The 16,326-nt window shown below is 44.1% G+C and overlaps 1 protein-coding gene across 1 annotated transcript in view; it reads right to left on the reverse strand.

Annotated features, from left to right (window-relative positions):
- Positions 1–5,221: 5,221 nt before the first annotated feature.
- LOC147663028 (ceramide synthase 6) overlaps positions 5,222–16,326 on the reverse strand; it is a 259,525-nt gene continuing 248,420 nt past the window's right edge. Inside the window, exon 3 of the mRNA XM_086950718.1 lies at positions 5,222–5,356. Coding sequence (XP_086806844.1) covers positions 5,222–5,356 — 135 coding nt within the window. The remainder of the gene's footprint in view (positions 5,357–16,326) is intronic.

Raw genomic sequence — 16,326 nt, forward strand, 5'->3', positions numbered from 1 at the left:
CGACTGGAGAGCAAGTGGTATGGGTTGTGGGCCACTCATACGTGAGGTGCGCCGGAGAAGTATTCATGGCAGGTGACGCGACTCACGCATCTGGGGAATACGGGCTCAGAGTGACCTTCCATGGGAAGGGAGGCCTCTGTTTTGACCAATTTCAATCGTTTATGGAGGGTCTTTTAGGGCGGAAAAGGTCACCGCCATCTATAATCATAGTACACTTGGGGGGCAATGACTTGGTAAGACTGGGAAGACGAGTGTTAGTGGAACACATTCTGTCGGCAGTCAGCTGGTTGGCTAAGAGGCTCCCGGGCTGTACAATTGCCTGGTCCCACATGATTCCCAGGAAAGTTTGGCGGGGGGGTTTCTCTGTGTCAGCGTTGAACCACTCGGTTAAGAGGGTCAACAATAAAATTGGGAAACTGTTTCGCTCCGCGCATCTGCATAGCATTCCCCATGGGTGTATTCGGGGTGATCATTATTATCTGAATGATGGGGTTCACCTGTCCAGGGCGGGGAATGAGTTACTAATAGGAGACTTCATAGCATGGCTAAGGGGTTTGAGGAGGCATGACCTTTAGGAGGTGTGGGGGGCCGGATAGTCGGTCAACTATCCGGCCTGTGGCGGTAAGGTCATGATCGGTGAGCAGTAATTTCAAGGTCCCTAGGGGGGGCGCCACCCAGAATGGATGGGAGCGCCCGGGGGGAGGTGGCCATTGGCCCCTCCCACGGGTAGGCGGCACCCACTACGGATGGGTCGCCTAGGGGGGGACGGCCATAGGCCCCTCCCAGGGGGGAGACGGCTAGATGCCCCTCCTACGAATTTCCCGGGGGCCGGATATCCGCGACGGCGGAAGAGAGTGTGGAGAAGGGGGGGGGGGAGTCCACGCTGTCCTTCTTACAGATACCTCACACGGGGACTCGGACGACCTTTAAGATGGCGTTGAGTGAGAGGGGGCCCCCACGACAAGGGAAGTCACAGTTGGCAACGAGGGTAAAGTCCTCTGCGCATACGCCACTCACACCGTGAGGGCGGGAGTTGGGTAGTAGGGATCTGACACCGGTTAAGACCTTGCCGTTGGCCCTTAATGCTAGGATGTACAATTTTAATTTAGAATGTATACATTTTCAGGATGCTAGACTCGGCTAGGAAACCTTTGTATTAGAGAGCTGTTAAGGTTAGCCAAAGAACATGTCTTCATCAAAAATGTAACGAAAGTAAAATTGTACATAATTCATGAAACGTTTTAATTTAATGTTTTAAATTTTGTTTCATATTTTAATAAATACGGCCGGGGGGTAACTCCCCCCCGCCTTCCAAAAGCTCAAACCAGTGTCTGTCTCCTCCCCTTGGGGAATTGGTGTTGGGAGGGGGTGGCGGGCATCCCGGCCATATGGAAAGGGAAGACCACTCGGTCCCCCCGAACGTATGGATGGGTGCCCCGATCCCCCCGGGAAACCATTTTGGGCGGGGGGCATGGTTCGGCTGGTATGCCCATAGCGGCGTAGCCGGAGTACGCCCTTCCCGCCCAGAAGGGGTTGTCCTAGACACCCACCCGGAAGACCGCGCCCCATGGGCGTACCTGAGGAGGGTCTCCGCCCTCCCGCAGACGGATAAAAGAGCGGGAATCCAAAGAAGCGTCCTCTTGTTCCAGTGCTCTGAAGGCTGCACCACCCGTTGCTCGTGAGCCCTCGACGGAACAAGCGGCAATTTTGACCCACCCACCAGCCCCTATTGCAATGTTTTTGAATAAAGTGATTTGTTGATGATATCAGATTGTATTAAAGAGATGCAGTCAAGTTGTTTCAGCATTGAATAAATGTGTATTGGCCTTACTTCCTTTGTAGAAAGTAAAGGAATGTATCAAGTAAGGTAATTGTCTTGTGCTTTAGGACCTTTTTTCCTTTGTAGAAATGAAAAGTTGATGAATCATCAAGCTGTTCCACGTTAGGTGAATTTTATTCCCTTAGTAGGTAAAACAACTGTCGTATTTATGTTTTGGTCGGGCGGTAAGGTCATGATCGGTGAGCAGTAATTTCAAGGTCCCTAGGGGGGGCGCCACCCAGAATGGATGGGAGCGCCCGGGGGGAGGCGGCCATTGGCCCCTCCCACGGGTAGGCGGCACCCACTACGGATGGGTCGCCTAGGGGGAGACGGCCATAGGCCCCTCCCAGGGGGGAGACGGCTAGATGCCCCTCCTACAAATTTCCCGGGGGCCGGATAGCCGCGACGGCGGAAGAGAGTGTGGGGAAGGGGGGGAGTCCACGCTGTCCTTCTTACAGATACCTCACACGGGGACTCGGACGACCTTTAAGATGGCGTCGAGTGAGAGGGGGCCCCACGACAAGGGAAGTCACAGTTGGCAACGAGGGTAAAGTCCTCTGCGCATGCGCCACTCACACCGTGAGGGCGGGAGTTGGGTAGTAGGGATCTGACAACAGTTAAGACCTTGCCGTTGGCCCTTAATGCTAGGATGTACAATTTTAATTTAGAATGTATACATTTTCAGGATGCTAGACTCGGCTAGGAAACCTTTGTATTAGAGAGCTGTTAAGGTTAGCCAAAGAACATGTCTTCATCAAAAATGTAACGAAAGTAAAATTGTACATAATTCATGAAACGTTTTAATTTAATGTTTTAAATTTTGTTTCATATTTTAATAAATACGGCCGGGGGTAACTCCCCCCCGCCTTCCAAAAGCTCGAACCAGTGTCTGTCTCCTCCCCTTGGGGAATTGGTGTTGGGAGGGGGTGGCGGGCATCCCGGCCATATGCTGTTTTCCTCCCATTCAGGGGGCACTCCTTCTGTGTTATTACTATTAGTTCCGGGGACCAGGAGTTCCCACCTCACATTTGTATATGTAAATTCCCTTACTCTCCCTCCTGTTAAAAACATTCCTTATTTACCACCAACTTATAGTTGGTGGTAAATAATGAATCCTAAAATGGGAAAAGCACTCATTTGAGGGCTCCCTACATTGCAAATTCGGTAATTTACCGATCCGGTTTTTTAAGGAATCGGTAATTTACAGATTCCTTAAAATACTGAATCAGTAAATTACCGAATTTGCAATTTAGGCCACCTACATCCCAAATGCCCAATAACGGTCGGTAACGGACGAAATTCGGTAATTTCGGCCATTACCGACCGGTATTGGGCCACCTACATCTGGCCCATGATGTTTTATATACGTTAATGTATCCGGCAATTGCGATTTTGTAATGTTCCAAAAACATATTGTGAGATCACAGCGGAGACTATTTTAGTCATTCACAAAGATAGAAAACATGGGTTAATCAGGTGCGCAAACTATAATACTGCAAAGTTCCCACTATCATCTAACCACATAAACTCAGATGTTGTAGTACTATTACTGCATGGATGGAATTTAGGGGACACCAGGGGTTCGATTGCGACCCCTGGCTTGCCCCTTGAGACCCCTGGCATTGCCTTTGCGACCACTAGACTCAGAGGTTGCAAAAGCAGTGCCTGGAATACATGGGTAGCTTGTCCTAATAGACGTCAGTACGAGCTCCATTTTCCTAGTTTACTGTCAATGTACTTATTTCACAAATAGGGCATAATATTATTCACTATTAGTATAATAAAAATGGAGTACAATTACCTGAAATATGACCCTACCTGGTAACTAAGTTAAGTAAAAAATGCTTTTATTGTATGTTGTATGCACACTTGAATGAATGTGTTTATCTGAGAGTGTGCGGCTGTATGTTTAAGCATGTGTGTGAGTCAAAGAAAGGCCAAATGGTGTGTGATGTCACTTCCGCTACCCCTGAGATTTGGGTGAAATGACGCCCATGTTTTAATCCAGGGAAATACCACCTTGTATGATATAATTATAATACCTGATCCTGGGGCAAAAATACCAACGATTAAATCCGGTCAATTTGGACTGACCCTACCAAGGTATCAGGAAATGTAAAACTTTTTCATGAATCAACTCAGCTGCGTCTCTTTTTTTTGCACAACTTTTAGACTGATAGTGCTGCAAACCATTGGGGAGATGTCTGGTGTTTATATCTTTTCAGTGTATGCCGCTGTTAAGTATTTCACGAACATTATAACATGCTTAATCTATGTAAGTGTAGTATGGTCATTCACAAACATTCAGTGCCAAGCAGTTCTTAAGTGCACATGGTAATATGTAGCAAATGTATGTATATTGCTGACCTGCCCCGCTTTGCTCATGCTAATTGCGTCAGAGCATGTAATACGCCTGTTAAGAGTTTTACAAAAATTGTGGGTTTTCTTGGAAACAATTACTTTATACTACTAAAATATTTTTGTAGTATTTATCTCATCTTCTGGTTTCTCATTTCTGTCTCTCTCTCTCTCTCTCTTACACACAGACGCATACACACAAATACCACAGAAAATAATGGTACATGTTGCCATATATTTGGCATTGCACATGCTTTACCAGTAATATTTGAGTAACATGCATAGAGGCATACAGGGATACTGCACATGGTTTGTAAATGATCACAAAATTATGATTGCGGTCTGGCAAGGTGGAATTGTAGAGCGCCACTTGTCACCCATGCAGGTATCCCCGCGCTGAGGAGGAGAGAGTAGGCGTGTGGTGAGGGTTGGCCGGAGTACAGGCAGTCTCGATGGTTCTGCAGGATCTGATATGCATTGTATTGGAATCCCAAGCAACTCCTCCATTACGCCTTGAGAATGGCCAATGGACTGAAATAACTTCAAAGACAATGTGAACAAATAGTTCCTAATTATTGTGTTTTTCCACTCTGTGAACTATCCGTATATATATTACATAAACTTAATTCATTATTATTTCCAGATAGTAGCTTGATCCATGCTTCACAAATACTTAGAGAGTCATTATAAATACTTGTTTGGTGGTTTTTCCTGAACAATTTGGTGATAATTACGTGAGATTTTGCATAACTAACTTTCTGGTATCTCACGTGCAAAAACTAGGGCATACCCCCAAATTGTAGTCTCACAAGATGCACCATGGGGGTTGGCTTTAGAAGAAAATGTCTGCAGTGAGACATATTCTGTTCAAACTACCTCCTGCAAAACAGTTTGTGTTCTACTTGGCCCCCAACAGAAACAACTGAACAAAATTGTGCAACCACCAAATTTTCAGAATTTCGTGCAACACAAAATTTGCAGACTCTTAGTTCTGACGTGAGGGTCCCAAAATTGTCCAATGAACTAAAATCAATTATCCTCTACTTACATGCTTTCACAGAAGCGTGTGATCTTGCTGGGCTTCTCCTGATTCCGTCTTTGTCGAAACCAGCGCTGGATGCTGCGTATGTCCCAGTCCAGCTGCTTCGACAGCCCGTCCAATCTTTTCTCATCAGGGTGCTACAACGCAAAGTTGAAGCGATTAACTACAGCGTATTGCAACTCAGCAAAATTAGTAATACCACTTGTAATTAAGACACAATCCAAATGACATACACTACATAAGAGTAACAACAAAACAATATACAGATATTCCATATGGACCTTAATTTGGTTATGGTCAAAATGGGGTAGGACTTATCAAGTCTACCTGCACACTGCATGAATACTATGTTTGCGTTCCAATAGTTCATTATTAGCCTATTACTTTGAGAATTGCAGTGCTAATTGAAAAATGCAGTTGACGTACAACCAAGTGTACTGTTTAAGAGTACATGGTACAGTGTAAAACATTGATGCAGGGTAATGTCACGCAAGTTTGAAGGCCATGTTCTACATTGCTACCCCTGTAATTCATGAAGTCAAACTGCTTGAAGTCTCATCCTCCAATTCACATCATGAGTAGGTGGGTGATATGGTTAGTGCTAGAGATGACTCAAAGGTGATGAATCACATTTCCTATGTAACAGGGAGACAAAGTAGGAACTTCAAGATGATTGTAAATCATCTGTAATCAACCAAAGGATTTTATTGCCAGATATAAGTCATCAATCCAGGCTTGATCAGTTGAACATGGCAGTCTGTTTTCTTGCTTAGAAGTGAATTTATGAATAGTATTTGGGATGTAGCTAGACTACCCCGTGCTGCTTCTCGGATTGTAAAACTGGTTCAGCATCTATAGTCTGTCCTTGAGAACAACTTCAAGGCCTTGGGCTTGCAAGGCCGTTTTACACACTGGTCCAAGGTAAGACAGTGAAAAAGGGTTAAAAATGTTGAATATAGTATTATAATGCTAAAAGGTCAACTTTATACAAGGAGAGAGTAATCTAAATTATGAAAATGCTAAAAGGAAGAATTTTAATAATATGTTGATAGAACTGGGGCTCCTAATTTTGAGAACCATATTTTTTTTCTTTTTGAACGTCTAGTTTTGGGACATCTGCTATGGGTTGGTACCCTCCAGTGGAGTTTGTGTGATAAAACAAGTTTTTTTTTAAGTTTAAAAAGCTTTATTGAGTTGAAGAAAACAATTAAAACATCAGTACAATAGCACAAATAAAGAGCAATAGGAATTAAAATAATTGTGGAGAATAATGTGCCAATAAACAAGAAAGGCCCCAAAAGGGGAAAGCGCTATACAAAGAAAAAATGCTTTTATAACTTTTCATTTTGTGGGGAGGGAAGAGAGAAAGAAAGAGGGAAGAAAGGGAAAAAAGGGGGGACAGAAGGGGAACAGCAATAGAAAAATGTATGGTAAGAGAAATAAAGAGGTATGAAATACAGAGAAGTTCACAGTAATAATAATAACCGTAATACTAAATATAACAATAACATGTGATCAAGAGGCACTTTTAGATAAAAAGTCTGTTAAAGGGGACCAAAGTAAATCACGTTTTATCAACAATGGAATAGAAGAAGCACATGCACGATCTAGTCTATGATGATGGCAGAGCAAATTCCACCAAGCATTATAAACCACGTTTGTAGTGTCTTTCCAATTAGTTGTTATAATTTGAAAAGCGATAGCAATGCAAAGATCAATAAATTTACGAGTATGGAGTGGGACATCCCAAACTGGGGCCAAACCACCCAGGAATACAGAAGAAATAACAAAGGGAACATTAGTAGATAAAATTTTATCAGGTGTAGACCAAATATAAAACAAGTTTTGAGAGGTAACTCTAGTGCCTAACTTTTAAAATAATGTCAGATACTGTCCAGCTTTGGAACAGTACTCATATTTGGATGTGCGTAAACAACTGTGCATACCTATGTGCTTATGTGTAGGCTGGGCGAGGAAGATTATTGTCTGACCCAGCTTTGCATCTCAGAACAGGTAAGACTGAGACCCAAACTAAATTAATATTATTTAATTGGAGACCATAAAGGATTGCACTATCCCTTTTTGGGTATACTATAACGCGTAAGGCTTTTTAAATTTGCACTACATGTGTGCATTTTGTTTCACTATAAATCTAGATTGGATTGAGAAATATGTGATATAAGTGTGTGAGTTGTTGCATTGTACATATATTATTGTGGATGTAATCCAAATAAAGGTTATTTTTGATATATCAGGAGCCTTTCACAAATTAAATAATGTGGCATATATCTCGTACCCAGCGTTACACTGATTCACTCCCTGAACTGTGTGCTCGGAGAGGTACTTGTGCTGCTGCCAAAGCTGACAGATCAATGAACCCCTGTAAGCAATAGGCCCATTCCAGGGAAATTAGGTTTCTCTTGATAGAGAAAGGGGATTGAGCAGCATTCTCCACAGCGGTTATCAGCACCTCCCTATATATTAGAGTAGAGGTCGCCAACCCTTCCTGCAAGAAGAGCTACTTACAGTAAATGAAATCATCTTGAGCTACTATTATTATTACAATGGTAACAGTTCCACATCAGAACATATTACATCAGTGGCCACCATATGTTAGCAGTGATCACCTCATTCTATCAGGCAAGGTTGCAAGCAGTTATTGAGAAATGCTTTATGAATTTGGAATGCCTCTCTATAGTTAATACATGCAGCCATAACTGCAATGCCCCAGGCACCAATGTAATAATATTAGTAATAAGTCTCACCAGTGACACACGATTGAACAATCAAATATCATCTTTTCGATGTTGGGATACAGGCAATAATTCAACCAAGCAAAAGCTTCTAATTTAGTAGGCTGGGATGCACACTGGGGAGCTACTTACAAGAAGCTGGAGAGCTACTTGTTGCAGAAGCCTGTATTAGAGGATATTCCCACATTAGAGAAAAGGACCTCTGTATTCAGTCATCAGAGGAGAATGTTTTGAAGCCTTGGCTGAAGAAAACATGCCAGCATGGGCGGAACTTGACACAGAAAGGGAAATGTGCCACAACTTTGGAGTTGCAAGTTACCTTTTTGAAACCTTTACAGAGAGCAGTGCAGGGTTGGACAGGCATTTCACTGCTACCTGTAAGGGATTGAAAGGGGTGATATGGCCGGATCATAAGAAATTTTGACTCACTTTTCAAGTTCCCTGCAAAGTCTCAGAAAGCTGAGGAGCCTTCAAGAGCATAGGATGAACTAGCATGAGCTGTGGTACCCATCTCAGATGTCTGAGGAGCCTTGACTTGTAGTCTGAACTTTTTTTGAACCTCTCCAGGGCTGATTGCACCAACTCTCTGACCACTCTCAGGGCCAGTAGAGGGTGGATTTGCTAGAGACCCTGAACGCGGAGAACTTCTACACTTCTATGGACTGCTCCAGTTTTGGGTACCTTAGGAGTAGGCACTGCAGTCTCTTGTTAGACACACAGGTAATCTGGAAGTGGCAGAAGGCCTGGATGGCAAGGAGAGTGATCTGTCTTGAAGCCCCTTGGAGCGGTTTGCCCCCAAAATCCAAATCCCTACAACAATCTGCTGCTAACAGAGAGAAAGCTGCAGCTCTAGAGGCTGTGGAAGGCAGAAGACATTTCTCATCAATGACTCTTGGAGGTTAGGAGAGTCTCAAGGACACTACTAGAAGAACAGTGTCACAGGCCTCTTCACTATTAGGCCAACTGGGCCCAAGGTATCGCAAAATGAGCTAGCCTATTATGCACAGCATTTGTGCAGCTGGTGCCCTGGAGCTTGGGGATCCCACAGCAACGTGGAAAAACCAAATGTCCCCATTCCCCCAGGAGCCTCTTTAGCACGGTATCCCAAAGTAAACATTAGTGTTTGCGTACATTATTACAATTTTGAGCCTGCTTAGAAGTGGGGGGCCACTAAGCCATCGCCACAGGGAATAAAGAGCACATCTCTCTTGCCCCATTAGAAATCCTGCCATCCACAGCGCAACATGTGGTTGGGGTCTCCCCTGAGAACCAGAGGCTTCATATGCCTCCTGCCTGCACCCTTGGAGAGAAAGCGTGAGGAGGCAGGCAGAGTTCAAGATTAGCAGGTATTAGCAGGTACAGTCAAATTCCCCTTCTCAAGCACTAGGAGTATTATTCTTGCCCCAAGTGCAGAGGGAGGCAAGAAGGAAGAGCGGGACTTTACGGATTCCATACTGGGCACTGGAGAGCAAGTGCCAGATGGCGGGGAACATGGAGGTGTGGGCAGGGGTCAAGGAAACCCTCTCTGAAAAAAAAAAATATAAAACTCTGCACTTTAAAGATTCCAAGGCAACGAAGGCTACATGAAATTACTGAAAGAGAGCCGTGTGCAAGAGGCATGACCCATAATGCACTGGGGCATTAAATACTTGCTTATTCTTTTTTTAGATGGTTCTAGAAGGTACAGAAGCATTAGCACCCTACTAAACGGTTTTTTTGGGGGGGCAATGGGGGTCACCTTAAGCAGCAATTTGCCCCCATAAGCTCCCTCTACAGGCAGTCATGCACATGGGAATGCTAAGTATTCTAGGAGGGAGAGTTGATGTGCTCTCAACGGAAGCTCTGCTTTTTGTCAAATGATTTATTGGGTGGAACGTTTGTAAATTTTTCAGGCCTTATTGACCTTGTTTATTAAGAGGTCTGAGTAGTTTTCAGAATCTCAGTGTAAAAATATAAACTAGTTATTCAGTGAATTTTCAATGGTGATAAGTAAAGTCAAAGTCAATAGTTTCAACATAACATTGATTTCAAGTCTGTAGGACTGCTATTATCATTGTGAACATGGTGAAAAATTCTGTAGGTCCACATTTTTAGTATTGTATTGTATTTATTCGTATTTTGTCAATAGGTATATCTAGTCGGTATTGCTTGCTAAGGTTTTAGCTCTACTGATGTATGTATGGTTCATGTCGCCACAAAACTAAGGGGTTTAGTCAAAATATAAGCGGTAAGTTGCCACTGTGGCCTTTTTTAGGATATGTAATTTGCATCTTGATTAGCTTGTGACACCTATTTTGAAGGGGTTCCAATGGGTACTTCCACATACCCGTTTGTAAATATTTGTAATTTTGTGATAGTATTCAGTTTCTTTTTTTAAAAACATCTACTTAAACAAATATATATTCAGTCTTAATTGAAAAGTTTGGCACTTTCCCCGGGGCTTAGGATGGGATGCGCAGGCAGGAGGAGCAAGGGGCATGGCAAGTACAATCCAAACCTGGAACATGAGCAGTATATATATGTATATGTATATGTATATATATATATATATATCACCTACTGGCGGTCGCCAGTAGGTAGTTATAGTTAGGACCTATTTTCCATAGGAAATCCGCAATATTCTATTTCCAATAACTTTGCCACCGGTTGGTGAATCTTCACGAAATTTTCAAAACTTGTGCGGCGCTCCAGTCCGCTCCTATCTTGAAAGTTTCGGGGTGATTAGGCAAACGGGGGCCAAGAAAAAAGGGGGGTCTCAAAACATGTTGTCCCCATGCAATTTTCCATAGGGAACTTTAGCCGCGGCTACAGCCCGAACTGCTGAACGGAATTACTCAAAATTTGGCAAAGAGGTAGCCTTTGGTTCAGACTTGTGCCTTTTGTTAAATGGTGTTAGTCTGTTCAGTAGTTGCTGAGACAATCAAAAGTAAAAACACATATATATCTATGGCCGCGGTGGATCCGCGCACTCTGTGCGCACTCTGCAGGCACCCTCCCGATCACGAGCTGAATGTTAATTGGCTGTCAACACTCCAAACCAGGAAGTGTTGGCAGTCATTTTGTGCCTCGGTAGAACCGAGGCACAAGAAATCAGTGCAACAAGTGCGCAAAACGTAAAAAGGAGGCAGGGTACTCCCTGATGCCCTAGGTCTGATTAGCGGGTCCCACAAGAACCCCCAGGGCTAAATACGTGCAGGGTGTGCGGATCCTGCGGTGAAAAAAAAAAACGAAGCACGCTTCTTTAATAATTAGCCCCCAAGGGGGGCCAAATCCCATGGGCAAAATATTTAATGTAATGGGGGGCCCAGAGGGACGACCACACCCGGGGGCTTTTATGAGATATGTGCGGGGGGCTCACAGCCCCCCTAGCCCTGGGGACCGTCACCCCCGGGCTACAAAATACATGGGTGGGGGGGACTCAATCCCCTGGGAACCGCCACACACCGGGGCTTCAGTAGTAAATGGGTGGGGGTGCTCAAAGGCCCCCCCAAGCAATGGGGACCCCACCCCAGGGGCTTTGTATATTGTGGGCCCCCCTTTTGGAGCCCTCGAGGGCCCTGGGGACCACCACCCCCCAGGGGCGGCTCCTGCGGTGTCCCGGGGTGTCGACCCCTGGAACACTGCTGTTTGCTATGGCAGGGTGGGAGCCTCGTGGCTCCAGCCCTGTCAAAGCAAACTGTGGTTTGGATTTTGAAAGAGAGAGAGGGAAACCTGCTCTCTCTTTCAAAATGCAAACCAGATTGCTTTTCCACACGAGGAGCTGCATGTGGAAAAGCAATGCCGGCTCCCGAAGGACGCGGGGAGCTGGCGGGCCCGTGGGGGCATTGGGGCTCCCCCATGGACCCGAAAATTGTGTATAGGCCCCATGGGATGGGGCCCCCAGGGAGAATAGAAATTAGTGGTAGGTGCTAAAAGAAAATTTATGGTAAATAAGGAGTCGTGCACCCTGCGCGGAGCTGAGTGCGGCCCCCTGGTGTGAATGCGCTGGGTGCGCAACTCCTAGTGCGGCCGCCTGGTTTTAACGCGTTGGGTGCGCGACTCCAAGCTAAAAAAAATGTAATATTCTTTAAATATACATCAAGCTTATGTGTTTAGATCTTAGGTGGCTCTAAAAAGAGCCCTTGTGTTTATTGGGAGATTTTGGTACGTATAAGTAAGTACCTATGCAGAGTTTAAAGTTGATGAGGAAGACTCCGTTACCCTCATCTGTAAAATGTACCCATCTCTCCTATAGATGCCATCCATATTAAAACGCAGATTGTTGTGGTAAATGGACCACATCCTATAATCTCGGAGATAACCAGAAACAGCTTTATTGACATGTTTCCTAGCTTCCTCAATCTGTGGACAAAATTGATTGGACCAGTTCCATTTCTGTCTTTGGCATATGTTAGAATAGACAAAGGCAGTTTGGGGTAAAAGTGACATCAATTCTCCAAAGGTGTCCTTCATAAGCATTTCCAGACCTACCCCAGTCTGAGTGCTTGGTTCATTGCCACCACAGTGCACAATTATGGAGTCAGGGTGTTGGAGATGCAAAAAGAATTTAACCAATGGCATCAATTTGGTGCCACTTCAATCCTCTCTGTCCAATCATTTAATGTCTACATTTGGCAAAGCTAGGTCGTTGTCAATACCTCTGTTCTCTGCATACCTTTGGCTCCAGAAAATATAGTTGTGTCCCATAATCCACACTCTAAGCATCTTGAAGGGAGGTCTGGATGTACTCAGAAGGTATCTGTATGTGAAATGGGCAGTTTGAAAAGTAAGATTTTTCTAAAATGGTGGATAAGATGCAGTTTTGAAGAAAGAAGAGACATGATTGGCTGTTTGATAACATTATAGACTGAAAAGTAGGGTGCATGTTTCTGTGTTTTAAAAGCATGTTTCTTATTGGTTAATAAAAACTGTTTGAAAGGAACATTACATCGGATAAGCTGATATTTTGAAAGGTCAAGCACACTTGCTGTTTGGAAGCAACATTGTGTGCTAAACTTGTGACCTGTGTGTTCAGTCGAGTGTTCCATGAACTGTTACTATGGTAACAGACATTACGCAGAGTGGGGTAGAGTTGAAAGTTATGCCAATTGGAAAGGGTTGAAATGTGTAACCAATCGAAATGTGTGTTAGCTTTTGAATTAATGTGGGAAGCAATGTGATTTGATATTTACATGTATATATGTGCAGAATGAGAGGGAAGTTTACCATTTTTTGGTTTTGCTAAGAGCAGTGCACTACAGACATTCTGTATAAGAAAATCTGGTGTGTGATTCAGATACTTCTTAATCTACTAATCGATTTGAAAGGTGAGTTATTAATTTGCGAGTTGTATGTGGTGCCTTTGTTTTTAATTAGAGTACTGTGTTTCTCCGGCTAAAGTCCAGGGAATAGTCTTAGTTGTCTAGAATCACACTGTGAGTCTGCGTGTACTTGTGCAACCATTGTGACAGAAGCATGTGTTTACTCCATGTTTTTGCTGAGACATAGGTGCCTAAAAAGCTATCTTGTTGTCAAATTTCAGTACTATTAGAACCTAGTGATTGCTTATACATTTGCAGAATGAGTCAGGCATTCACACTAGAGTCCTGTAGTGATATGTGTAGAATGCATGCAGTCACCTTACCCCTTCCAGTCTAGTGATTTTCTCCTGTTAAAGTCCAGGGAACTGTTTTGCTTGTCTAGAATCACACTGTGAGTCTGTGTCCACTTCTGCAACCATTGTGACAGAAGCATGTGGTTACTTCATGTCTTTGCAGACACATAAGTGGTTAAAAAGCTGTTCTGTTGTAACATTTTAGTAGTATTAGAACCCAGTGATTGTTTATGCATTCACAGAAGGAGTCAGGCATTCACACTAGCAGTGCAGTAGTGAAATGTATAGAATGTATGCAGTCACCTCACCCCTTCCAGAGTAGTGAGTTTCTCCTGCAAAAGTCCAGAGAATAGTCTTTCTTGTCTAGAATCACACTGTGAGTCTGTGTGTATTTGTGCAACCATTGTGGCAGAAGCATGTGGTTGGTTCATGTATTTGCAGATACATAAGTGCTTAAAAAGCTTTTCTGTTGTGACATTTTAGTAGTATTAGAACCCAGTGATTGTTTATGCATTTGTAGAATGAGTCAAGCATTCACACTGGAGTGCAGTAGCGAAATGTGTAGAATATATGCAGTCACCTTACCCCTTCCAGACTAGTGTATTTCCCCTGCTAAAGTCCAGGGAATAGTTTTGCTTGTCTAGACTCACACTGTGAGTCTATGTCCACTTCCGCAACCATTGTGGAAGACGAATGTGGTTACTTCATGTCTTTGTAGACCCATAAGTGCTTAAAAACTGTCCTGGTCTCAAATTTCAGTAGTATTTAAAACCCCGTTATTGCTTATGCATTCGCAGAATGAGTCAGGCATTCACACTAGAGTGCAGTAGTGAAATGTGTAGAATGTATGCAATCACCTTACCCCTTCCAGACTAGTGAGTTTCTTCTGCTAAAGTCCAGGGAATAGTCTTCATTGTCTAGAATCACACTGTGAGTCTGTGTCTAATTCCGCAACCATTGTGACAGAAGAATGTGGTTAATTCATGTCTTTACACACACACATACGTGTTTAAAAAGCTGTTCTGTTGTCAAATTTCAATAGTATTTGAACCCAGTGATTATTTATGCATTCACAGAATGAGTCAGCCATTCACAGTAAAGTGCAGTAGTGAAATGTGTAGAATGTATGCAATCACCTTACCTCTTCCATACTACTGAGTTTCTCCTGCTAAAGCCCAGGGAACAGGTTTGGACCTCTAAGTTAGATATTACCCCCCCCCCCACTGGTCTCTCCATGCACTTGGTCCGACCATTATTTCATTTTCTTTACCATGGCCTACACTCCCTCCACTAAGCTCCCCCTGACCGGTAATTTCTAAGCCAGAAATTAGAAACGAGCCAACATGGATGATTTCCACGCGCTCCTATCAGTCTCCTCCCCAAATGAAATACCCCCTATTCCCCCCTCCCTTCAGGCTTCTAACCTTGATCGTTAGCTAGAAATAGCTAGTGATAAGATAGCCCCCCTGAAGAGAATCTCACTTAAGCGCCCTCACGACGCCCAACGCTGGTTCTCCGACGACTTAAAAAAGAAAAAACTGGCACTTAGACAGGCCGAGCACAGCTGGCGGCGAGCTTATGCCCCCGAAGATAAAACCGCCTACATGGTCCTGTTGAAAAACTACAAAGAGGCTATTCTCCAGGCCAAATCTGCCTACTTCTCTAAGAAAATTCTGAACTCTTCTGCCAAAGCTAAGGACATTTTCTCCATTGTCAACGAGTTGGTTCAGCCCGACAGGGTAATTGCCAAATCTGCCCCTTCACAAGCCCTTTGTGATTCTTTGAATTTGTTTTTTATTGACAAGATTACCCACATTAAGGACAACATCCCCACCCTTATCTCTCCTCCATCTCCCCCTGCAACCTGTACAAATCCTCTCATATTTGATCAAATTCCTTTGATCTCTCGAGAAGAATTCCTGGCCCTACTGAATAAGGTGGGTTCAGGCTCTCCTAATGACTGCTGTCCTCCTCAGATACTGAAAGAGGCCTTTCTTACCTGCCCCAATCCACCCCCTCACTCCTTAATAATTCTCTTATGACGTGTACGGTTCCAGACACCTTTAAACATGCCGTAGTTGTTCCAATACTAAAGAAACTTAACGCCGAACCCCTGGTGTTGAGCAACTTCCGCCCCTTCTCTTTGCTCCCTTATCTTAGTAAGGTACTCGAGGCTCAAGTTACCAGCTGCCTCAGCTCATTTATTGAGCGCTCCCAATTCTTAGACCCCCAGCAAGCAGGCTTTAGGCCTGTTCATTCCATAGAATCTGTCATTGTAGCAGTCATGGACGAACTTAGGAGAGGAGCTGACAACACCACCGCCCAGGCCTTGGTACTACTAGATCTGTCAGCAGCATTCGACACGGTCGACCATGAACTCTTGGTCGACCGTGTCGGCAATGCTGGCATCCGGGGCCTGGCCGTCAAGTGGATTACCTCCTTTTTCCATGGTCATTCTCAGGCTGTCCGTCTGGATAATTTTACGGCAGGGAATACAAAGTTGACCTGCAGAGTCCCTCAGGGCTCTGCTCTATCACCCCTTCTTTTTAACCTATACGTGCAACCACTGATGGTATTACTAAGGAACAGCCCAGTTAAAATCTTCAACTACGCAGATGACCTCCAGTTCATATTTAACATTGACTCCTCTAATACATCCATTTAACAACTTTCAATCCACTATGATATCTATTAGTGAATGGATGTACTCCAGACAACTTAAGCTCAACCCTGGGGGCCCCTTAAACCCTTGGAACCCCGG

The sequence above is a fragment of the Lissotriton vulgaris genome, unplaced genomic scaffold (assembly GCF_964263255.1).
Source record: "Lissotriton vulgaris unplaced genomic scaffold, aLisVul1.2 SCAFFOLD_2220, whole genome shotgun sequence".
Classification (NCBI taxonomy): Eukaryota; Metazoa; Chordata; class Amphibia; order Caudata; family Salamandridae; genus Lissotriton; species Lissotriton vulgaris.